The 24,406-nt window shown below is 39.8% G+C and overlaps 1 protein-coding gene across 7 annotated transcripts in view; it reads right to left on the bottom strand.

Annotated features, from left to right (window-relative positions):
- The window catches only part of mtmr4 (myotubularin related protein 4), a 148,687-nt gene that overhangs the window by 47,642 nt on the left and 76,639 nt on the right, over positions 1 to 24,406 (bottom strand). For 5 of the 7 annotated variants that reach the window (XR_009646392.1, XM_060848451.1, XM_060848455.1 and 2 more), the window contains 5 exons: positions 14,626 to 14,742; positions 13,499 to 13,531; positions 11,573 to 11,655; positions 7,634 to 7,800; positions 7,252 to 7,348 (listed from right to left, as the gene is read on the bottom strand). Coding sequence is in view for 6 of the 7 variants with exons in the window: in XM_060848451.1 (XP_060704434.1) it covers positions 7,252 to 7,348; positions 7,634 to 7,800; positions 11,573 to 11,655; positions 13,499 to 13,531; positions 14,626 to 14,742 (497 nt within the window). In the remaining variant the exon portion in view is untranslated. Of the gene's footprint in view, positions 1 to 7,251; positions 7,349 to 7,633; positions 7,801 to 11,572; positions 11,656 to 13,320; positions 13,425 to 13,498; positions 13,532 to 14,625; positions 14,743 to 24,406 lie in introns of those variants that run through there. The other 2 variants (XM_060848453.1, XM_060848456.1) reach the window with 2 other exon arrangements.

Raw genomic sequence — 24,406 nt, 5'->3', positions numbered from 1 at the left:
GTCATCTTTATAGATATTAGTTCTAATCTTCCATGCTTTCATGAGACCATGTGAATATATATATATATACACACACACACACACACACACACACACTAGAATCCCAGCATGAAATGGTTCCAGGTAACACTGACAAACTTATCAGTCATACGATCCAGACCTGGGTCCAATGTGTAAAGAGTGTACAATAGCAGCAGTGGCTCCCAGTATACATATCATATCGACTGAGGTTTTAGACGTTGGGTATATGAATAGGATGAGCTAAAGGGATATGGGCCAAATGCTGGCAAATGGGACTAGATGAATTTAGGATATCTAGTTGACATGGATGAGTTGGACTGAAGCATTTGATTCCATGCTGTAGAGCTCTATGACTCTAACATAAGCTACTTAACTGGACTTATTAAGTCTACAATATTTTCAGAGAAAAGTCATGTCATTCAGTTTGCACTGTAAATGGTGTTGAACACAGACAGAGAGAATGTGCTGCAGGGAGAAACAGCCATTGCCCCCCTCTTTCTCTAATTTTGAAAGCTGAGGTCCCACTGAATCCCACAAAGAAGAGATCAGATCGAAGCTCCGCAGTTCGGACACATCAGGTTGCAAATGATGTGGAGCCACTAAACAACCAACAGGTGGTGGAGGCTTCACAAGTATCTTCATTGATAAAGGAGCCCAGCACATCAATGCAAAATATGGCTGACACATTTCATCCATCCTAAACCAGAAGTGCTGAGTGGCTGACCTGTTCTACCATCCTCCTAAGGACTGCAATATCACAAGTGCCAGTCTTCAACCTATCTAACTCAGTCCACATTGAGAAACAGCTGAAGCCTCTGGATACTGCAAAGGCCAAGTATGACAACATATGGAAGTCTTTGCACTCCAGAATTAGCCATACCCCTAGCCAAGAGTACAGCAACTAAATTGGTATCTACTCAACAATGTGAAAAAAGTGAAAACCTGCCTAGATATGCCCTATGCACAAAATGAGGGACAATTCTATCCAGTCAATACAGTCCTATCAACTGTCTCTTGATGAGCACTGCTTGCAAATGAGTAATCCACTCTGAGGTTCAATTTGGTTTCTACCAGGGCCATTGGGCTCCTGACCTCAATATAAGTTTGGTCCAAACATGGACAAAAGAGCTGAACTCCAGATGTGAGGCGAGGGCAATTGCCCTTGACATTACAGCAACATTTGGCCTAGTGAGATTTCAAGGAACCTTAACAAAACTACAGCAATAGGCATCAGAAAAACTCTCCACTGGTTGGAATCATACCAACACAAAGAAGATGGTTATTATGAGGTCAGTCATCTCAGCAGTGGAACATCTCTGCAGGAGTTCCTTAGGGTAACATCCAAGATGCAATCATCTTCAGCTGCTACATTAATGACCTTCCTTCTGTCAAAAGGTCAGTGCGATCTTTCACTGATAATTGTCCAACATTAGCACCATTCATGACTTCTCAGATACTGAAACAATCCATGTCTGTATGCAACAAGACCCTGGGCAATTAGCCCTGCCATCTGGACAAGTGGCAAGTAATATTTCTGGATAGTGCAGAGCAAAATACATGCAGTAAAGGTATTTCTATTTAAGGGCTGATGTAAAGTTAGCAATGATGAAACTAGCTCTTGGGAAATGAAAAGTACCAATGGATTGGACTGGCCCTTCATTGTCATGTTTCATCCTGAGATTTTCTGCTTTGCTCTCTATTTAACTACAGGAATACAATATTCCAATACATCACCATCTACTGATGCACAACCTTTCTAATTTCTCAATTCCCTGAGAACTTGCATCACAAAAGAAAAGAAACTTTGGAAAGCATTTTGGAAAGGCAAATCAGGGCAGGACTTACACACTTACTAGTAAGGTCCTGGGAGTGTTGTTGAACAGAGAGACCTTTGAGTGCAGGTTTATAGTTCCTAGAAAGTGGAGTCGTGAGTAGATAGGAGAGTGAAGATATTTCCTTTATTCGTCAGAGCATGAAGTATAGGAGTTGGGAGGTCAGGGGAGCCAGTCAACTTGGTATATTTGGATTTTAGGAAAGCGTTCGACATAGTCCTGCATAAGAGATTACTGTGCAAGATTAAAGCATATGAGATTTGGGGAGTTTGTGTATTGAGATGGATAGAAAACTTGATGGCAGAGAGGAAACAGAGTAGGAATTAATGGGTCCTTTTCAAACGGGCAGGCAGTAACTAGTGGGGTGCCACAGGCATCAGTGCAGAGATGCCAACTATTTACAATATATATTAATGAGTTGGGTGAGGGAACAAAATGTAACATCTCAAAGTTTGCATAGGATACTCAGTTGGATGGGAGCCTGAACTGTGACAAGGATGCAGGGATCCTTCAGCACGATTTGGACAGGTTAGGTAATTGGGCAAATCAATGGAAGTTGCAGTATAATCTGGATAACTGAGGTTATTCACTTTGGAAGCAAAAACAAGACAGATTACTACCTGAATGGCTGCAACTTGGGAGAGGGGAGAGTGCAGTGAGACTCAGGCGTCCTTGTGTATCAGTCGGTGAAGGTAAGCATGCAGGTACAGCCAGTGGTAAAGAAGGCAAATGGTATGTGGGTCTTCATTGTGAGAGGTTCGAGTGCAGGAGCACGGATGTGTTGTTGCAGTTATACAGGGCCTTGGTGAGGCCACACCTAGAATATTGCGTGCAGTCTTGATCTCCTTTTCTGAGGAAGGATGCTCATGCTCCCAAGGGAGGACAGCAAAGGTTTACCAGGCTGATTCCAGGAAGGCCAATTGGCATAGGAGGACGAGGTTAGGATTGTTTTAATTCGAGTTCAGATAGATGAGGGCAGTGATCTCAGACTTTTAAAATTCTAACGGGAGCAGCCAGTGTAGATGCAGGATGGATGTTCCCAATGACGTGTCCAGAACCAGGGGTCATAGTCTGAGGATTCAGGGTGGACCATTTTAGGATGGAGATGAGGAGACATTTCTTCACCCGAAGAGCGGTGAGCCTGTGGAATTCATTACCACAGGAGTTAGTTGATGCCAAAACATTGAATGAATTCCAGAGTGGCTAGATAGCACTCGGAGTAAATGAGATCAAAAAGTTATGGGTGGAAAGCAGAATTAGGCTATTCAGTTGAGCGATCAGCTATGTCTGGGATGAATGGTGGAGCAGGCTCGAAAGGCCGAATGGCCATCCCCTACTCCTATCTTCTATGCTTCTATGTCTATAGTTTACTTCCACCTTCTTGAATAAACAGATTACATTTGCTCAGCAGTCTCTTTTAATTGGATCTTTCCAGAACAAATTTGGAAAAATTAACAGTGTACCTGCTACCTTATTGGTCAACTCTTATAAGACACAATAATGAAGCCTCAAGACTTGTAACATTTACCAGCTAGTTTCCCTAGTGTTATAAATTCATGCAAATTCATCTCTTTCTTCAACCTCGTTATTTACAGGAATGGGAAATGTTTTTATATTCTCTCTTGTTAAAATAGAAGCAAAGTATTGATTCATTGCATCTGCTATTTATCTACCTTCTATTAACTCCTTATTCTTAACTTAAGGACTAACACTTAATTTACTTACTCTTTTTCCTTTTACGTACATATTAAACCTCTGAATTTTCTTTAAAAAAACATTTCTAGCTAGCTTCCTCTCATGCTCCAATTTATTTGCCCTGATCAACTTCCTAGTTACTCCCTGCTGCTGCTTATTATAGACTATATAGAGTACAACAATGCTATCAAATTAACACAAGTGTGAGCAATTTGTGTTGATTTCAGCAGCACCTAGCCACATCTGTATGATGCCTGACAAGATGGGCATGGTACCATTTAATCTTTCTAGTCTGCCAATTACAACAAATTAGGAGTACGAAATAGATTTTACTGCATGTTTTCAAGCAGTGATAGTCAGAAAAGAGCAGGACCACTCTGCATAGATACCACACAACTCAAATGCCAAAGCGTTGTAAAAATACAATTATAGACAAGATCAGGACAATCAGAAATATTGTAGTCAGAACAAGGGCACACAATACAGATACTATAAGGATAGTTCACTGTTTAAAAAAAGCTGCAAAGCCAGAGATTTCAGGGCAGGGAAAAGAGAAAATCATTGCACAGATATTGAATTGCTATAGGAAAACAGGACAGATCAGACCACTTTCCAAGATGTGATAAAGTATCAGGCTATGGCATATGAATATTATTCATCCAGGGAAATGAGCAGTCACTGTACGCATTTGATAGCGCTATAATATTTAGTCACAAATTAAGTTACAATCAATGCAAAATTAGGTAAGTTAGATTAACATTTCTTTGACATGACTACTTCTGATGCTGCTACAGTATCCACTTTCACATCTGTAGAGTATTTATGAAATAGGCATACTTTTACAGCCATACAGAAGGTGCACATAATTCTACTTTTACAGATGTAGATCAGCCATGTACCCCAAAATCCACTCTACCCCTTCACAGGAACACTGATCCTTGCTTCAGCTCCTGTGTTAATTTCATTTTTTTCCTGATGTATTTTTGCCTTCTTTAATGCTACTTAAAGTAAAACTTAATAAGTTGGATCTATCCCTGAATATCTTTCCATTTGTACAGATTAAAGCATTGGCAATTCTTGCGTTGTGTGAAATGGCAATCAGAAGGAATTACTGCAAAGCTATCTAAATGTTGTCACTTGATCCAAATTTTGGGATTTACTGGCCAATGAGTAACATTGTTGCTAATCTTGAGGCCTTCTGTCTTTTTCAGCTTCGAAACACAAGTTCAGTGACCTATGGCAACTGCATTGGCTTGGCTGGTATTTCAGGAATACGTACATGTTAATACCACCAGTGCACAAGGGCACATTGAAATGTGCATGCTGTTGCAGAATCTTCTCTTGTGAGAATGTGCAATGCTCTGACTTTGTAAAGCAGAGAACTTCTTGAAAGACTTGTTTGTCAAATTAAGAAACACATGCAGAGCATTCTTTACAATTCTCTCCCGACTGTATTTAGGGAAATCCCAATTGTAAAAAGCAGATAACACAAATGTGTTCACCAAATAAATATTTAGTAATGTGGTAAAGTGGTCTTGCTGTCCTTCAGAGAGATTTTGTGAATGCCATGCATTCAAAGACCAATTTCAAACTTGCACTTAAAAATCATGCATCCAAAAGTATGAAAATTATACAGTGCCAACCTAATTTGGATAATGTACAAGCGCATGTTGGTCTTGTGCATTACTTTTAAGAATGGATATACATGCAGGATTTCAATGGAGGAAAGATAAACCCTGTATAGGGTAACACGTACAAGCAGCATAGAGGAAAAGTTCAGCAGGGATGAGGTGATAAAGATAGAAGCTAGGTAAACTATAAATAAGATTTATCCAGGTGGTGGACAAGAAAAGGTTGGTATTTTAAAGTAAGCCTTCAAGAATCCGTAAGATTCTTTTTAAGAACAAAGACAGTAAGTGAGGAAAAAAAAGGAATATACACTAGACAAGAGATGCACAAAAAGTGTCAGACTTGAGTTTTCAAGGAATTGGATCATGGATTAAAGGTTGGGAGTCAAATTGAATGCATTATTGGAGAATTTTATAACTATTTATTGGGGAATTTTGGAATTACTTTACATTATGGCCTACGATCAAATTAACTTAATTTCACATGAAGACAGTCAAAAATAGTCACTATAATGTGGTTTTAAACAAAACAATGTATATACCAGTCATCTCAAAATTGGCTCATCTTACATAAATTAGTTTAATCAAGGCAGTGTTTGTTGACACCTTCAACTCTCTCTCCCCCCACCCTTTTTACAGGTCTCTCATGCTTGCCTCGGCCCCAAGCTTTCTTCCTGGGTCTCGAATCTCCACTTCCCTCTTCCTATCCTTTCCTAGGTCCTGATCTCTCCCTTTCCCCCATACCCAGAAACTGTTTGTAGATGCCTGTGCAATTTAAAGTAGTGCATATCGCGCTGTCGTCAGCGAATGCGGCCTTTAATTACTAGAGATCAACCACCAGCTTTCACTAATACACCCATGCTGCAAAAATAGCGAAGAGTTTAAGCACAGCAGCAGTCTCAGCTACCCTTGCAATGTAAATGCCATTGTTTTCACACCTAATGAGAATGTTTTGATTGAGGAGCCATTCAGTTTTGATTCACAACTCAGCATAAATATTGACCTGAATACAGGGATAAGTGGCACTGGATTCTCTACATCAACCTGAGAACACAGTCAGGGTATTGGTTTAATTTCTCATTAAAAAGACAAGAACGAGAATAGTATTCCTTCAAGCCTGCTCTCCCAGTCAGAGAGATCATTCAGACAATGCAATGGTTCCTCAGGACCAGGATGAAATATTAACCTTGACTTCTGTGCTAGACTTTGAACTCAACATTTTTACATATAAAATGTGACTAAAGCAAGGCAAGTTAAAAAAAAAAGTCAGGACTGAGATTTACGTTAGATAGTCAAGGTTAAGGTAATAGAGAATAAGTTGCTATTCTAAACAGAATTAGAATACCTAGCAGAAATAGGTTAAAATCATTTTGGGATCAGGTAAAAGGGTGAGAATTGAAGGAAATGAAAAAGCAAACAATTAAGTGAGAACGGTTTGGAGACCATGCATGCTGTCAGAGTGACAAGTTCATGAATATGGTAGTCTATAAGGCCAATCATGAAAAACGGGTCAGAGTCACTGAGCCAGGGTTCAGTGAAGCTCCAAATGACCTTCAATACAAAGGTCATGAATGAAATGCATTTTATTATTGTGCTTGTGCAGGGATTTTTCAGGATGATGTGGCAGGAGAGGTAGATAGCTCATTGGGTGTGTTAATAAGGGGAAGCTCACTAGGGACCTCAGCATGTCACAAAAAAGGAATTGATGTAATCTGCTTTGCAAACTAATCTAATTATCCTTTCATGCACCTGTATTTGCTCTGTCATCTCTGCTGACCCAACCTATATCCTGGCCTCTGGGGCTGTTTTTTATTTCCTCAAGATCTTCAATTTTGTTATAAGCCATCTTTTACAATGGAGCAGTGGTAGTGTTCCTACCTCTGGCACAGAAAATCCATGTTCAAGTACCAAGTGATTCAGAGATACCATAACATCCCTGAGCAGGTAAATTTTAAAAAATCCTGGCCTCAACTGTTCAGGTCTGTCAATGTTAATCAGAGTGTATCAGCCATGTCATGTAGCAGCCCAAGTATTCAACTTAATCTCTCGATCTTTACCTATTAGAATTAACTCACTTGTAATTGTTGTTCACCTCACTGACTCTCCAGACATTTTGTAGATCAAAACGCATTCTTTCTACTTCCATTTCAAAGCGGTGACAAACATGATCTCCTAAAGAAATACAAGAACTAAAGGTCAGGTTTAATTATAAAACAAAACAACTACCTAATATTAAAGCTTTACTTCAACATTTTCTTTTTGTTCCTGATTTTCTTAATTAGCTAGGACAGTAGTAGGTGTGAAATCATACAACCCACCCAATTTGATAAAGGTGCTACCAGAGACAGAAGAATGATTCTCAGATGGCAAATCAAGAATTGCCAAACTCAAAAACTGTTCACCAATCTATGCTACAGACTTCCACAATCAAGTGATTACTATTAGCTCTCCACTCACCAGGATGACAGAGATGCACATGCTGATCTTCCTCATCAGCACAGATTCCTAGACACCAAGCATGATATGCAAAGGCAAACAAATCCTCCAGTCTTGTTGGTTGGGCAATCACTTTATTTAATCTCTTTAGCCATTCTTGACATTGCTTAAATGTAGAAAAATGACACCTGTGGAACAGAAAGACTTCAGAAAATAGAGCACAGCCAAAACCAAAATTCACAAATGCATACGAACAGCCAAGTGTGTAAATATTCTTAATCAAACATCTATGTTAGAGACTCAAATATTCAGGATTAACTTTGAAAAACAAGTCAAAACATAACTTTAATGAGACATTAACATTCAGTCTTAAATTAATTGAATACAAAATATAAGCACTACTTTTAGAACTTATTGTCTATAAATGTAAGGGTATTATGCTGAAAGTCAGCTTGCAACCCATCAACCCATTTTCCACCCATTTAGTTAGTACTAAGTATTGGTTTTATTGGACACATTCTACTGCACACCAGTATACCTTATAGAATTGTACAAGATGAAACACATCATAATGAATAGTGCAAAAGTATGATAAGTTCTTGAGCCTCAAAGGCTACGACCCTTAAGAACAGTATGTGTCCTTCTGCATGAGCTATAAACTCAGTCTTATATGACTCTAACAACTTGGGTCTGCTGGTACGGGTTGATGACTACTGTGCCACAAGAACCTAAAAGGAATCAATCCATATCGTTGATTAGCACAACATAGGTGAGCAGAAAAGGCAACATGCAAACAAAGGAACCATTCTGATGACAGCCAGCCAAGAGAGCTCATCTGATCTAAAGTCCATCACTACAATTGAATAAATTATCCGTCAAGGATGGAGGCTTTAGAAGGTGATCAAAAGCTAGGTAAATGAGTGGGAATGTATGAAAAGAAGGAAAAGGAGGAAAGGAAGGAAAAGGTACAGATGTTAAGAAAACAGTGCCAGAGCATACAGTCTTCTTAGGTCAAGCTACAACCACCAATGTGGTGGAAGAACAAAGGATAAACAAAATGCTAGGATTGCAGGAATACAACTCAGAAGACAGTTACAGAAAGAGAAATCAGAAAAATGCCAGCAAAACAAGGAGGATGTGCAATGGAATTTGGTATGAGACCGGTATTGGTACAAGCAGTTTGAATGAATAGATAGAAAGCTGGACAGAGGAGTATTAGAATAAGAGGTAGAACATTGAAGACAGAAAGGAGGTGAAATTTCTTCTCTCAGAAAGCAGTGAATCTGTGAAATTCTCCACTCTAGAGTGCTAAGGAAACTCAATCATTGAGCATGATCCAGTCAGAAACTGATCAATTTCTGGTCATAAATGACATTTAGTGATTTGGGGGAAGTACAAAAAGGTGGCACTGAGGTAAATGATCAATCATGGTCTAATTGAATGGAAGAGCAGGTGCAATGGACTGAATGGTCTACTTATATTCCTATAAGAGGATGTAATATTTCAATATTGGAGGTACGGTAAGCATAGAAATGGATAATGCGACGAAAAAGAGGAGATGGTGTCAAAAGCACAGCTCTGGGTCAAATAGGATTGTGCCCCCTTAATTCAAAGTCAATTAAGTTACCTAACACTAACTTTTATGCACAAAATTTCAATTTTACTGTGTTGCTTATGTTTTTATTTAAAATTGTTGGATCAGTTCTTTTTAACAGCATAAAAACTGAACGCAGTTTACTGAAAGGTTAGAGATGTGTGTTAAATATATTTCCCAAGTTCTTCAACCGTGCTCCAAGGAAACCCTTGGAATCAAAGCTTTCCACTTCCTACACAATGTCAATAAGCAAAGTCAAAAGACAAAAGACAACGTTCTGGATTCAAGGACTACAATTGTATGTAAAGACCTGATTGGTTTCAAAATTATCCATCACCCAGGCATTAAAGCAGCCTCTGGAATGTCACAACAAGGCAACAGAGCTTTCAGAGACCACACAAATATTACAATATTTTGTCAGCTGAACTAATGCATTTGTTGCTATATATTTGAGTGAAGGAAGACAGCAAACTTCTCACTGCTGAGTGACAATGGAGAGCTAAGACTAAAGGATGCAAGACTCACTTTGGTCCCCGTTTTACTATCTCATTCTTTTTATATTTTAAAATATCGGGGATCCAAAGCACAACTTATCAAGAAAGTTCAGCACCACTTGTAAAAGGGTTGAGAATGAGACACTACACAGATTTAAAGTAATTAGTACAAGAAACAAATAACAAAAGTGGTTCAGGTGTAGAATACACTGCCTGAGTGTATTGTGAAGGCAAATTGATTCAAGGTATTCAGGATTATGGAGACATGTCAGGAGAATGGCATTAAGTGAGATGACCTTTTGGAGAGCTGATACAGAACTAACAGGCCAAATGGTCTCCTGCACTGGCACGATCGGGATTCTGAAATCCAAGAATAGCATCACCTGATTAACAGAAACCCAAATAATTGTGATATAGTGAATATGATTGTGCTTATTTAAATAATGAGAGTTTCAAAGATTTATTGCCTGTAACTGTGCTCTCTCTCTCTTGCTGGTTACTGCCAGGCAGGAAAACTTCAGGCCTCCCGGTCAGTGCCCAGGATGTAAAATGTATCTGAATTCAAATTATACTCCAGTTACAGTCACCGTGTTGGGAATTAAGCCAAGAACACAACAGAAAGCAAGGAATAGTAAAAAACTAATTCAAGAAAAATGCTGGGTTTTTTTTTTACACAATGTTCATACACTATTATTTGCCTCAAAGTTACTTAAAAAGTATGAAATGCAGGGCTGAACTGGTAAGGCATGTTCAATGTTGCTGATTAATCGGTGTACAGTTTAATTTAAAGATAAGCATATGATAAACAGAATCTCCAGAACAATTCAATTGACAAAGAGATTTAAAGCAAAAATTAGATTCATGAATGCTTGATCTTCTACTTCATAAAGTAAAACATATCTTTATGTTTTAGGGGTGGCACGGTGTCACAGTGGTTAGCACTGCTGCCTCACAGCGCCAGGGACCCGGGTTCAATTCCTGCCTCAGGAGTTTGCACGTTCTCCCAGTGTCTGCGTGGGTTTCCTCCGGGTGCTCCGGTTTCCTCCCACAGTCCAAAGATGTGTGGGTCAGGTGAATTGGTCATGCTAAATTGCCCGTAGTGTTAGGTAAGGGGTATATGTAGGGGTATGGGTGGGTTGCGCTTCGGCGGGTCGGTGTGGACTTGTTGGGCCGAAGGGCCTGTTTCCACACTGTATGTAATCTAATCTAATCTAAATATCTCTTCCCAGTATTTCCAGTAAAGGAAAAAAAAGATTCCTACAACACTGAAAGAAACCAGGCTGGGGCACACTATTTCTTTTGCTTAATCAATATGCATCTCATTGTCGGTCACCTATAATAATATTAAATAGGAAAGTTCTAAAAATGTAGGCATTTATCCAACATAACAAAGCTTTCTGCTTTGAAGAGCTTTTTTGGATAAGCAATCTACATGAAATCCAACTCAACAAATGGGAGCTTTTAGGCATGAGCTGAGCACAGTCCTTACCCAAGCGTATTCTCCTGGTATGTCTATATACATCAAAACATTCAAGTATACATGAATTACACCTCTTCTCCACAATCCCATTTCTATCTGCTGTACCATGTTTATACCACAACAGCATTCCAGCCAAGTGATATATCTGACTGAAAACCATTAGTATACACCAGTACTGGTTTCATTGAGCACGCTCAGGACTGTATTGCTGGGGGCTTGAATTTGTATAGGCATGGTTACAGAGAGGATACATTATGTATCTTTGTGTCAAGAATTCTACCAGTAGAGTGCCTTGTAAAGGTCTAATGCGCTGGAGAAGATAGTTGATGATCACTTTCAATGCTCTGGTACTGTTGTTTGTATTCCATATCAATCAATGCAGTACAACATACCTGACAACCTTGGAATCTTTGCATACAATGTGAATTTGAAACATGTCCCGACTCTCAACAGCTTCAATAAGCCGTATCGGTACCTGTCACAAGACACATGTACGTCATTTATCAGATAAACCAATAACCAACCCTTCTAAGAAATATTATTTTTAATTGCAGTCTTAAATAATAATAATGTATACCACAGTAACCATTATTGCATTTACACAGCTTTCACATCAAACAGGCTGGAATAAGTTGCATAGCCTGGCAATATATTAAGTTGACTGGATTTCATGACAGTGAAAAGTGAACACTCCATGCAGTGCTGACAATGATATTACCTCATTTATGACAGCAATGATTGAATGAAAGTAAGCTACAATTCAGATCCTGTTTGTCAGTATTATTGGAATGTTTCTAAATTCAACATGTTTAAGAATGAAAAACAGAAATTGCTTGAGAGACTCAGCAAGTCTGACAGCATCCATGGAGATAAAGCTTTCTCTCCATAGGTGCTGCCAGCCTTGCTGAGTTTCTCCAGCAATTTCTAATTTTGTTTCAGAGTTTCAGCATCTGCAGTTCTTAGCTTTACTTTATATTTGAAGAATCCACATTTTGAGACTTGCAAATTCCCGATTTCTTTTCCCATCACCATAAATGGACATTCAATCAACAATTACAACCACCAAACTGCTTGCTGAGCAGAGTTCTTCAATTTATTGCAGAGTTGCTAGAGGTGTGGTAATTCCCTTAGCCTTTAATTAACATTTTGTTGCTTTAATAAAGATGAAACAGCTTTGTGTTAGAACAGGGAAGGGAACTGTCAAAAGTTAAATATATTAGGTTACAAATTCTGCAAAATAACTCAGGCAGACTGCAATAATAGGAACACAAGACAAGTGTCAGCTCTGGCAGACGCCACATTAGCCATTTCAGTCAGATCGACATTCACTCAGCAAACTTGTTACATCTGAAACATAAAAACTTGAGTTCATATCGGAACCTTTTTCAAATCAGAGCTGTGCCCAGGGAACAGACTCAGCATTACAAGACTTTCTGCACAAGGCCCAGCCAACTTAACATTGCAACAGCATGTAATAAAATCAGAACATGCAAAAACATGTCTGACAAAAATCTTCTACAAAATTCTAACCTATGCATTTGAAATGTTGAAGGTATTTCCAACATTTTTATTTTTACTGTAATCTCTGGAGGAATTGATTTATTTCCCTCACAATATATTTAACAATGGCACTTCTAGAGCTGACAAAACTGTGTCAACTTTTGTAACTGACACTTAAGCATGAAATTGACCCACGTTCCAATTATCAGTATTTTAAGAAACAGCACTGAAGCCAGGCAGCAATGAGTGAATGAATGTGCTGCAGCACAGGGATTCATGCAGGTTAGGTTAATTCAAGCTGCTCTATAATTTTCTAGTTTCTATGAATGTTTGGCAATAAAACATGACTGTCACTCTGGCATCCCAATGATCCACATTATCAAAAGCTTTGATCAATAGCTCTAGGCACACACTGGGATTAAATCATTCCATATGGCTACATATTCTAAAAGCTACATATGATTATCAGCAGACTGCTTGATTGGTGCTAATCTGACAGTACACAAGAACATAAGGGAGTGAAGATATGAAAGGAAACTGCTAGAGGCACTGAGTTCTCGTCTGTAAATTTACTGAGACAGTATCCACATGACATGTCTTTCTTATGTCCACAAGAAGGTAATGATAAAGATGAGCACACCTGAAGCTTCTTTAAGTTGTGTTGGTTACACTTTATTCCTGTCTACGTACTTGGCGACACAGGATTGCAGTGGAACTTTAAAGCCTACATCTTTGACCAGGACTGTTCACATAAACTGTGTTGGATACACTGTTGTATGCGTAACCAGAAGGGAAGTACACACACACACAGTACTTACTGAGATGTCACTGTCCACACCCTGCAGAAACGTCTAAAGCAGAACAAAAGGAAAGAGAAGGGGAAAATGAAATCAAAATAATAGATGAAAGAAAGGCAGGAACCTTATACATGGAATACACTTGCTGTGTACTAATGTTAAGACACAGCTGGCAACACACAATCTAAGAACTAGAGCAAACTAAACCAGAGCATATCAACCAGTATCCACTCATGATCTTACGTGTGCCAGAATGCTTTACAACTTATTAAATATTTTTAAAACGTGGTCCCTGTTTTGATGCAGGAAACATGATAGCCAATAGGCATATAGCAAACTCAAAATCAGGGTTTAACAAAAGATCGGTTCTGTATTAAGTTTTAGCTGAGAGATAAATGTTGACTAGGATACAAGAACCCTTCTGTTTCTCTTTCCAGTGAAATACCACCTTCTACTTCAGACAGTTAAACATCTTGCCCAAAAGGTAACACCTCAGATTATGCATCATTTACTTTACCTTTATAATTCTTCATTACCTCCACTCTAGCCCTCTCTGAAAATCATCTCACCTAAGAGACCATTTCATGCTGTCTCAACAATTCCCACTAAACAACTCGCAACCCAATTTCCCTTCATAATAAAACGAAGAACTGTGGATGCTGAAGATTTGACACAAAAACAGAAATTGCTGGAAAAATTCAGCAAGTCTGGCAGCATCTGTCGAGAGAAAGTAAAGTTAATGTCATGAGTCCAGTGACCTTTCCTCAGAACTGTGGCAATACCACAGATCAACTTATTAGACATGTGACTAAACTGTAATTTGGTTTAAAGAAAATTATAAGTTTAGTTCAATTTCATATTTGAATTAGACCATTTCAATTATTCATTCATGAAATGCCTTTCCTCAACCCTGCTTCCTCTCTATCCCTTCACCTTTCAGGAAGTGGTTGCATTTATAAGTGCTCAATAAGGGAGGACTGATCCTTTTTTAAATTAAAAAAAAGTGAATGAACAGAGGGCATAACTGGAAATAAAACTAACAGCTCAATTTGATAGCATTTCTTTGGTTCATTTAAAATTTTAGCACCAATCAACATTCTTTCTGACCAAGTTATGACAGATTCATGAGTGTCCAAAAAAATACTTACATTGATTAAAGAATCTTGGTATTTAATGTGAAGTCTGTAATTAGAGATAGCGATTACAGCGTCATCTGCACGGCCCAGGTATTCCACACCTTCTCCTTGGAGGACTGGAAAAGGCACCTGTAAAGAATACCATGAGGAAAGTGAAACTTCACAAGTCATTCACAGTACAATGTACACAAACATAAAACTAGACCAGTGCAACAGTATAACCGACTTGCTTACATAAACTAACAAACTCGACACTCTGCAACATTCCACAGGACCACGTCTCTGCCCAACTTGGTTTCTCCCTGCGTACCCCAGCTGTTTCCAATGGAAGCTTAAATATTCAGTAATCACATACTGGCAATTAATGCAAACAAGAAGTTTTTCGGCAGCACAGTAGTTAGCACTGCTGCCTCATAGCACGAGGGACCCAGGTTTGTTTCCAGCCTCGGCCGACTGGCTGTGTGGAGTTTGCACATTTTCCCGTGTCTGCTAGGGTTTCCTCCCACAGTCCAAAGATGAGGTCAGGTGGATTTGCCATGCTAAATTGCCCATGGGTCTGGGTGGGTTACTCTCCCAAAGGTGGTTGTGGACTTCGTCTGTTTCCATACTGTAGGGAATCTAATCTAATCTAATCCCACATTTAGATAAGTAAATGAATAAGAAATGTTTGGAGTGATACAGGCCAAGCTCAGGCAGGTGGGATTAGTCTAGTTTGGGATTATGACCGGCCTGGACTGGTTGGACTGAATGTTTTGTTTATGGGCTGTACAACTCTATAACTATGTAGTGGTAGTGGTTTGCTGGTGGTGCAGGGACAGAATTAACGCCATACTGTCACAAATGTAGCCAAATCAGGACTTTGCCTCCTGATAAATCGAATGCTCTGAAAGCACCAACTTCAATTATTTGGATGAAGAAACTGGTGGATGATCAGTACTTTGATACATAAAGTTTCCATTACAGCTAAATTTAACATACAAGATCATTTGTTGATTTTTCACTCACTCATTCAATTAGAACAAAATATCAAATAATCTTATTCTATATAGAGTCATGCAGCATGAAACCAGACACTTTGGTCCTACCAGTCCAAGCCGAACATAATCTCAAACTAAACTAGTCCAACCTGTTTGCTCCTGGCCCATATCGTTCTAAACTATTCCTATTCACAAATCTATCAGACTGTCTTTTAAATACTGTAATTGCACCCGCATCTACTTCTTCGGAATGTTCATTCCACACATCAACCACCATGTCCAAAAAATCTTCCCTTCATGCCTTTTTAAAATCTCTCTCCTCTCACTTGTGCCCCCGGTCTTGAAATCCCCCATTCTAGGAAAAAGACAACTCAATCTATTCCTCGCATTATCTTATAAACTTTTGTCAGGTCATTTATAAAATACTCCAGTGAAGTAAGTCCCAGCCTGTCTTTATAACTCAAGCCTTCCGTATCTAGCAATATCCTAGTAAATCTCTTCTGATACTCTTACTGGACACAGTATTCCAGAACAGGCATCACCAATGTTCTGTACAACCGCAACGTGACTTCCCAACTCCTAAAATCGAAGGATTTTCACACAGAGGGTGGTATGGGTATGGAATGAGCTGCCAGAGGAAGGTGGAGGCTGCTACAATGCAACAGTTAAGAGGCATTTGGATGGGTGTTTGATTAGGAAGGGTTTGGAGGGATATGGGCCGGGTGCGGGCAGGTGGGACTAGATAGGGTTGGGATATCTGGTTGGCATGGACGAGTAGGACCAAGGTGTCTGTTTCCATGCTGTACATCTCTATGACTGAGCAATAAAAGGTAAACATGCCAAATGTCTTTGAACTATGTGTCTCTTCTTTGAACTATATGTGACACAAACTTCAAAAAATTATGGATTGGCACACTTGGTCCCACTGTTCTACAACGCTACCGAAGGCCCTGTCGTTCAGTGTAAAATCCCTATCCTTGTTTGTTGTACCAAAATGCAATACTTCGCATTTATCCAGATTGAACTCCATCTGCCATTTTTCAACCCACTGACCCATTTGCTCAAAATCCCTTTGTAATCTTAGAAAATCTTCTTCATTGTCTATGATGCCAGCAATTTTGGTGTTGTCTGCAAACTTACTAACCATGCCTTCTATATTGTCATCCAAATTGTTCATATAAATGACAAACGAGGACCCAGAATTGATCCCTGTGGAACACCACTGATCACTGGCCTCTAATTCAAAAAACAACTTCTACTCCTTCCAACTTCCTTACAACTTCCAACTTTACTCTATGTCTTCTGTTCCCTAATCTTCCTTGACTCGTTATCTGATGAGCAGTGCACTAAAAGCTTTTACTTTTAAATAAACCTGTTGGACTACAGCCTGGCATTGAGAGATTTTTAATTTTGTCCACCGAAGTCCAACATCTGCACCACCACATTATGCATCAATAGGGTCAAGGAGTTCTTTCTGTACTGCAACAATCTTGTACAGTAACAACCAAGTAAGTTGATGGAAATGTTGCTGATATTCATCATCATCACAACTGGGATAAACATGATCAAGTTCACAGTGAGGACCTTTATCATTTTTGCAGTACAATCTGCACAGGAAAAATGGATCTTCAGAATTTCTGAAAAATCTTTTATCTAAGATACATTTCAAATGAGTTTTCCACAGATCTTTACCAGCACCTGTGCCACAGTTCAATAACTTAATGCCAGCAGTGAGAGAACTGTCCAGAGTTTCCTTCATGAGCAGTGTCAGATTTTAAAAGAATATGCAATAGTTTAACCACAATTTAATGGATTGTAGATGTTATGATCAAGTCAATCTTTCCACATCCACAGGATATTTTTAAAGTGCTTTCCAGCCAATTCAATTCTTTTGAAGTGTGAACACTGTTGTTGTATTAACAAATGTGGCAACTAAAGTCTGAAAAACATGGTTCCACAAGGATAAGGCATCAATCGGTCTTCTCAATTAATCCCATTGAATAAAGCCAATCAGAATCTTAACCACCAGATATATTTATAACATCAGCTCTGGGGCCCTCTTGTGGCACAATGATAATACTGCTACCACTGAGCTCGCAAAGTATCGTTTTGGTAGGTTCAGGTTCCATTTGCTCCAGAGGTGTATAATAACATCTCTAAAACATTGATCAGAAAATGTACAGGACCCCCTTGTGACATACTACTGGTACACGAGGCCCAGGTTCAGGTCCTACCCACTCCAGAGGTCAAAACATCTTACAGATGCACAGCACGGAAACACACTCTTCGATCCAACTCGCCAATGTCAAGCAGATACCTAAATTAATCTAGTCACATTTGCCAGCACTTGGCCTGTATCCCTCTAAACCCTTCTTATACACGTACCCATCAGATTCCTTTTAAATATTGCAATTGTATCAGCCTCCACCCACTTCCTCTGGCAGCTCATTCTATACATGCACCACCTTTTGCGTGAAAACTTTGCCCCTTAGGTACCTTTTACATTGTTTCCGTCTCACCCCAAACCTCTGTCCTCTCGTTCTGGACTCTCCCAACCCAGGGGAAAGATCCTGCCTATTTACCCTATTGATGGTCCTCATGATTTTCTAAATCTCTATAAGGTCAGCCCTCAGCCTCTGATGCTCCAGGGAAAAGAGCCACAGCTTACTCAGCTTCGTCCAACTCTGGCAGGGTCCTTGTAAATCTTTTCTGAACCCTATCCTTCTGATGGAGGGAGGCCAGAATTGCACACAATATTTCAGAAGTGGCCTAACTAATGCTCTGCAGAACCACCACAGGATCTCCCAACTAGATAAAGAGGGGCTTTTGCCTGAAACGTCGATTTTCCTGCCCTCGGATGCTGCCTGACCTGCTGTGTTTTTCCAGCACCACTCTAGTCTATGATCTCCCAACACCTACACTCAATGCTCTGACCAACAGAGGAAAGCATACGAAATGCCTTCTATACTATCATATTTACCTGCAATTCCACTTTCAAGGAACTACGAACCTGCACTCCAAATGTTCAGCAACACTTCAGTACTTTTCCATTAAGTATACAAGTTCTGTCTTGATTTGCCTTTCTAAAATGCAGTACCGTACACTTATCTAAATTAAACTTCAACTGTCACTCCTCTGCCCACTGGCTCATCTAATTAAGATTCTGTTGTAATCCGAGGTAACCTTCTTCACTGTCCACTACACCTCCAATTTTGGTGTCATCTGCAAACTTACTAACTCTACCTCCTACGTTCACATCCAAATCATTTATTTGAATGATGAAAAGCAGTGAACCCAGCACCAATCCTTGTGGCACACCACTCATCACAGGCCTTCAGTATGACAAGCAACCTTCCACCACCAACTTGTCTTCTACTATTGAGCCAGTTCAGTATCCAAATGGCTGGTGCTCCCTGTATTCCACGTGATCTAACCTTGCTAACCAGTCTACCATAAGGAATCTTGTTGTACGCCTTACTGAAGTCCATATAGATCACTTCCACAGCTCTGCCCCCATCAATCCTCTTTGTTACTTCTTCAAAAAACTCAAACAAGTTAGTGAAACATGATTTCCCATGCACAGCTATCCTCAATCAGTTCTTGCCTTTCCAAAGACACAGAAATCCTGTCCCTCAGGATTCCCTCCACCACAGATTTTAGGCTCATCAGTCTATAGTTCCCTGGCTTTTTGTTACGACCTTTCTTAAATAGTAGCACCACATTAACTAACTTGCAGTCTTCTGACACCTCACCTGTGACTACTGATGATCCAAATATGTCAGCAAGGAGCCCAACAAGCACTTCCCTAGTTTCCCACAGATATCTCGGATACACCGGAGTGTGATAACATCTCTGAATAGGTCGATTAGAAAACATCTATAACACCACCTCTTCTGGTGCAGTGGTAGTGTTCCCAACTCTGAGGTAGAAGGCTGAAGTACAAGTCCCATCTGAACAGACTGTCTTTTGTAGATCCCCGTGGGAGTTTCTGTGGCACTTCTGTGCCCCTAGCTCTGAGCCAGGAGGCCCAGGCTCAAGTCCCACCTACTCCAGAGGTGTGTCATAAACTCCCTGAACAGATTGATTAAAAACACCACCAGTTCTGTGTATTTAACAGAGACTTGTTTTATTTCTGTGGGTTATCATCAATCATATCCATCTAATTTAAATCAACATATATCACGTCTGTAGAAGTTGCTCTCATACAGCATGGACCCTATGAACTCAAATTACCCCTTCCAGTGCTGTAAATTACCAACTGTTCAACACTGTTGTTTCTTGCTCTGACAGATTCTGACTAAAATATTCCTTCCTAAAATAGCAAGACAATATTGCTTCCTAAAATAGCAAGACAATATTGCTTAATGCACGTTTATGGCAGAGCTACCAGTACAACAAACTGATAAACACACTAATTACTTTGAGAGCTCTCTGGAGCAAATCTTATTCTAACATTTCTTATAACCCTATGATCTGCATGTTCTTGTTTGCAATGATCTTCCTGCACTGGCCGCAAAACAAAGCTTTTCACTGTACTTAGGTACATGTGACTACAATAAATCAAATCGAATCACTTTACATGGTAAACTCTCAGTAACGTGTACTATTTATTACAAGAAAATGGATTCTAACTACTGGTAAACAATTATGAACTGTCAACAAACTTACTAATTTCTTTATAAAACTTCCCCAATGCAGGCACGTGCACACACAGGAAAAAAAAGTGTCATGATTGGGAGAAAGATTGGGAAGACAGTCCAATGGTCGCTGTTCAAAAGGTCTGCTCAGTGATCCTTTTGCCTTTTTTAGAACTGGCTGCTCCTTGATCTTCCCACTCCAGATACTTTAACTTGCTTAAAAGGTACATGGGAGTTCGCTCATATCTACATCTCTGAACTGTTAGTTAAAAGTCAAAGATTACAGCATCTGAAGAGAAGAAATAAATGGACTTTCTTCAGGCTCAAGCTATTCTTGGTATAGATAAAGGATGGCGCTTTGCTTTCTCGAGGTCTGATGGCTTCTGCCCATGAACTGATCAGTTACCTGGGAGTTATTCACATAGTTGTCGACAGGCAGAAAGCCTTTGTTATTGATAACAGGTTGCCTTTAAACCAGGCCAATTAGCTACCTGCTGCTGCTGGCTAAATGTCTATTCCTATCCCTTGGCTCCAGCTTGTGTGCAATTAGACTTGCTCACTGCTTGAGCAAACTGCAGCTCAACAGCACTTAGGTTGTTGTCAAACAATTTGCTTTGGAAAGTTCAAGCATCTTTTACACAATCCTTGGTTTTAAAAAGAACAGTCCTTTTCTCACTTCAGTCCACAATCAGAACCATAAAAATTAAAACTTAGTCTTTTACAGCCAAAAATCATAAACTTAAAAAGTGAAAACTAGCCCTCAGTGATTTTATGGCAAATACACTCAATTTTGACTCCTAAAACATTAACAGAAAATATCTTTGAATTGGAGGCTGTTTGCCCAGTGTTGTATCAGCTGTTTAGCAAGGACAGATATACTTACATTGAGATAACAGTTTCCAAGATCTCAAAAAAGCTCCAAAGCAATTTACAATCAATGAGTTAATTTTAAAATGTTATCACCGCTATAACATAGCAGTGTTCAGCCTTCATTCAAGCCTTGCCTGCTAGGATTCTCTCTTCGTTTGTGTTCTCCCTTGTTGCCAAGGATGCCAAAAAACCTAATAAACAGATGTACATTGACATCTCCCCCAGTGCTGAGGCAATGTCAAGAAAGTTGCTTTCTCTCAATAATAATGTGGCAGAGAACATCTATACTTTTAATTTCAAGTTGTTGAAAGTGCAATGCAATTTTGCTTTCTGCTGCAGCTGGCCAAAAGTGGTAAAATTTTATTAATATAGTTAAAAACTTAATTGATTAGAATAGGATTGAGAGGAATGCCACAGTATCCTTCAGTTCCATAGTATGTCCATCAAAGTGCTCTGAAGATCTGATCACCCTAAAGTTAAGACAGTTTCGTTCACACCATTCCTTTAGTAGTTGGTTAAAGTTCCACAAAGGGGAACTTAATAACGTGATATATTTCTTTAAAAAAAAAACGAATTTACTTCTTTTACAATCGGTGAGATCCCAGATCCAACTTACTAAAATTCAATTTAACCTAATTATTAGCACAAATTAATTGGAGTTTACATTTTAAATTGTAAATTGCAGGGTGGGGGATCCAAAACTAGAGGACATGGTTTGAAGAGAAGGGAAAGTATAAAAGGGACCCAAGGTGCAATTTTTCATGCAGAGGGTGGTGCATGTATGGAATAAGGTGCCAGAGGAAGTGGTGGAGGCTGGTACAATTACAACATTTGATAAGTACCTGGATGGGTATATCAATAGGAAGGGTTGAGAGAGATATGGGCCAAATGCTGGCAAATGGGACTAGATTAGGTTATGATATCTGGTCGGCATAGATGAGTTGGACTGAAGGGTCTATTTCTGTGCTGAACATCTCTACGACTGTAACTGGAGAAGGGCAGACACTCTGACCTCTGCAGTGAAAGTTGAATGTGGGACATTAAAGCAAAGAACATGGAAAGCTATATTTTAATTCCACCTCTCCCAGTGAGACTCTCAGCTGTTGCTCTCTATTACACAAGACAGTTTTGGATTTCAGAGTGATTATGCAAAATGCACTATGGCCGTTGCACATGCATAGCCAGTGATGTCACCCAATTGCTACAGGAAGCATCTGCACACGCAATGATGACAACACAGATTCGTGTGACAGTGATAGTGTGCTCCTATCAGAAAGGCAGGGTAGTGAAGTGGAAGTTGGTTCCTCAGGAGGGCAGGGCAAAGAATGGGGGTGGGTGTGCCTGGCCTCTCCAGCCACTGCCTCATCATCTGCCATGTACCAAGTAGTGCTCCTCTCCTGATTATTTACACTTCAGTCACTGCCGTGCTGTCAGTTCATTTCCGAAATTAAGGCCACTGTTTGCACCACCTGGTGGGTACATTCACAATAAACACAACCTTCATAACAAGAAAAAACTCCACACTTACAAGTGCTTGCTTTCTAGGAAGAAGCTAATTGATGGTTATTGTGAAAATTAACAATTCATACATCAAAAGGGCGTCTTCACATTCATTTAATAGATTAAACATTGTGCTAAAGTCAAGCATTTAACATGTAAATGCAGAATGCTGCAAATTGGTCAGCAATGCGGCAATTCATAATTCACAGACATTCACTTTCCCACCAATTTGCAGTTAACAATAGTATGTTCCTCAACCACCAGAACACTTCAACAAAATCCAGACCTCATGCATCATCCTGCTGACATGACTGAAAAATCCTAGTTGAGGATTTAAAAAAATTGAATTAGAGTTGTGACGCTAATCAACACCTTTAACCTATCATATAGATGATCCAGCTTTAATGCAAGGAGAGAGCAAACATAGCCGAGTCCTGCAATGCACATAAAGCACCCACCTGGTTGGTAGGGGAGGGAATCAATATTTAGGGCTGATTGGGTTCTAATCCTGGATAAAGCTTAATTGGCACACAGCTGCAAATGTGTTGCTGGTCAAAGCACAGCAGGCCAGGCAGCATCTCAGGAATAGAGAATTCGACGTTTCGAGCATAAGCCCTTCATCAGGAATGAGAGAGAGAGAGCCAAGCAGGCTAAGATAAAAGGTAGGGGGGAGGGGCGATGGAGGTGGGATAGGTGGAAGGAGGTCAAGGTGAGGGTGATAGGCCGGAGTGGGGTGGGGGCGGAGAGGTCAGGAAGAGGATTGCAGGTTAGGAGGGCGGTGCTGAGTTGACGGAACTTAGAGAATTCGACGTTTCAAGCATAAACCCTTCATCAGGATTAGAGAATTCGACGTTTCGAGCATAAGCCCTTCATCAGGATAGAGAATTCGACGTTTCGAGCATAAGCCCTTCATCAGGATAGAGAATTCGACGCACAATCCACCTTAAACACCTTCCGTCACTAACAAACAGCGACAAGTAGTGCCTACCATCTACATGATGCACTGTAATAACCCACCAAGACTCCTGCTACAGGATGTTCCAACTCAATAACCGTGATCACCCAGAAGAACATAGGCTGCAGAAGCATAGGAGCCTGCAAGTTCTCTTCCGTATTTGGAATTCTCACCATTCCTTCACTGTCCCTGGATCAAAGTCTTGATGCCCGCTTCCTAATAGCTCGACCTACAGGCCCACCATATGGTGCAGCAGTTCAGCAAGGGAACTTTCCTTCAAGAACAATTGGAATAAATAATAAAATATACTGACTGGACTTACATCCCATGAACAAACTTAAATGACATAAAAGCAACCACTGTTCTAGATTAGTAATCTAGATCATGCTCTGAGACTAGAGTTTAAATTCCACCATGACAGTCTAGAATTAAAAGTATACTAATGACCACGAAACCAGTGTTGGTTTTTGTTTAAAAAAACCCAACTGCTTCACTAATGACTGTTATGAAAAGCAATTTGCCATCCTTACCCAGTCTAGCTTACAGGCCGTTCTGCTATAATGCGACAATTGCGTTCCTCTACAACCTTGCGCTGCAGAAAAATTGAGCGATTGAAACCGCTACAGAAAATCGCACTGTTCAAGATCACGAATAGAAAATAGTTATGCCTGTTCAGTAGAAAGTTCACATTATCAAAATAATGCTCACAATTCGTGAATTGCATTACAGTCAATTTGTGCTGATAAAACACACATTATAGAAGAATGACCTGTACATGTTGACTGCAACCCACACCGATATGGTTATTTGTCAATTCCCCTCCGCAATGACCAAAGGAAGCCATTCAGTTGGAT

Source organism: Hemiscyllium ocellatum, chromosome 31 (genome assembly GCF_020745735.1).
Source record: "Hemiscyllium ocellatum isolate sHemOce1 chromosome 31, sHemOce1.pat.X.cur, whole genome shotgun sequence".
Lineage (NCBI taxonomy): Eukaryota > Metazoa > Chordata > Chondrichthyes > Orectolobiformes > Hemiscylliidae > Hemiscyllium > Hemiscyllium ocellatum.
The sequence above is the reverse complement of the archived record's forward strand: the minus strand, read 5'-3'. Positions and strand labels throughout refer to the sequence as shown.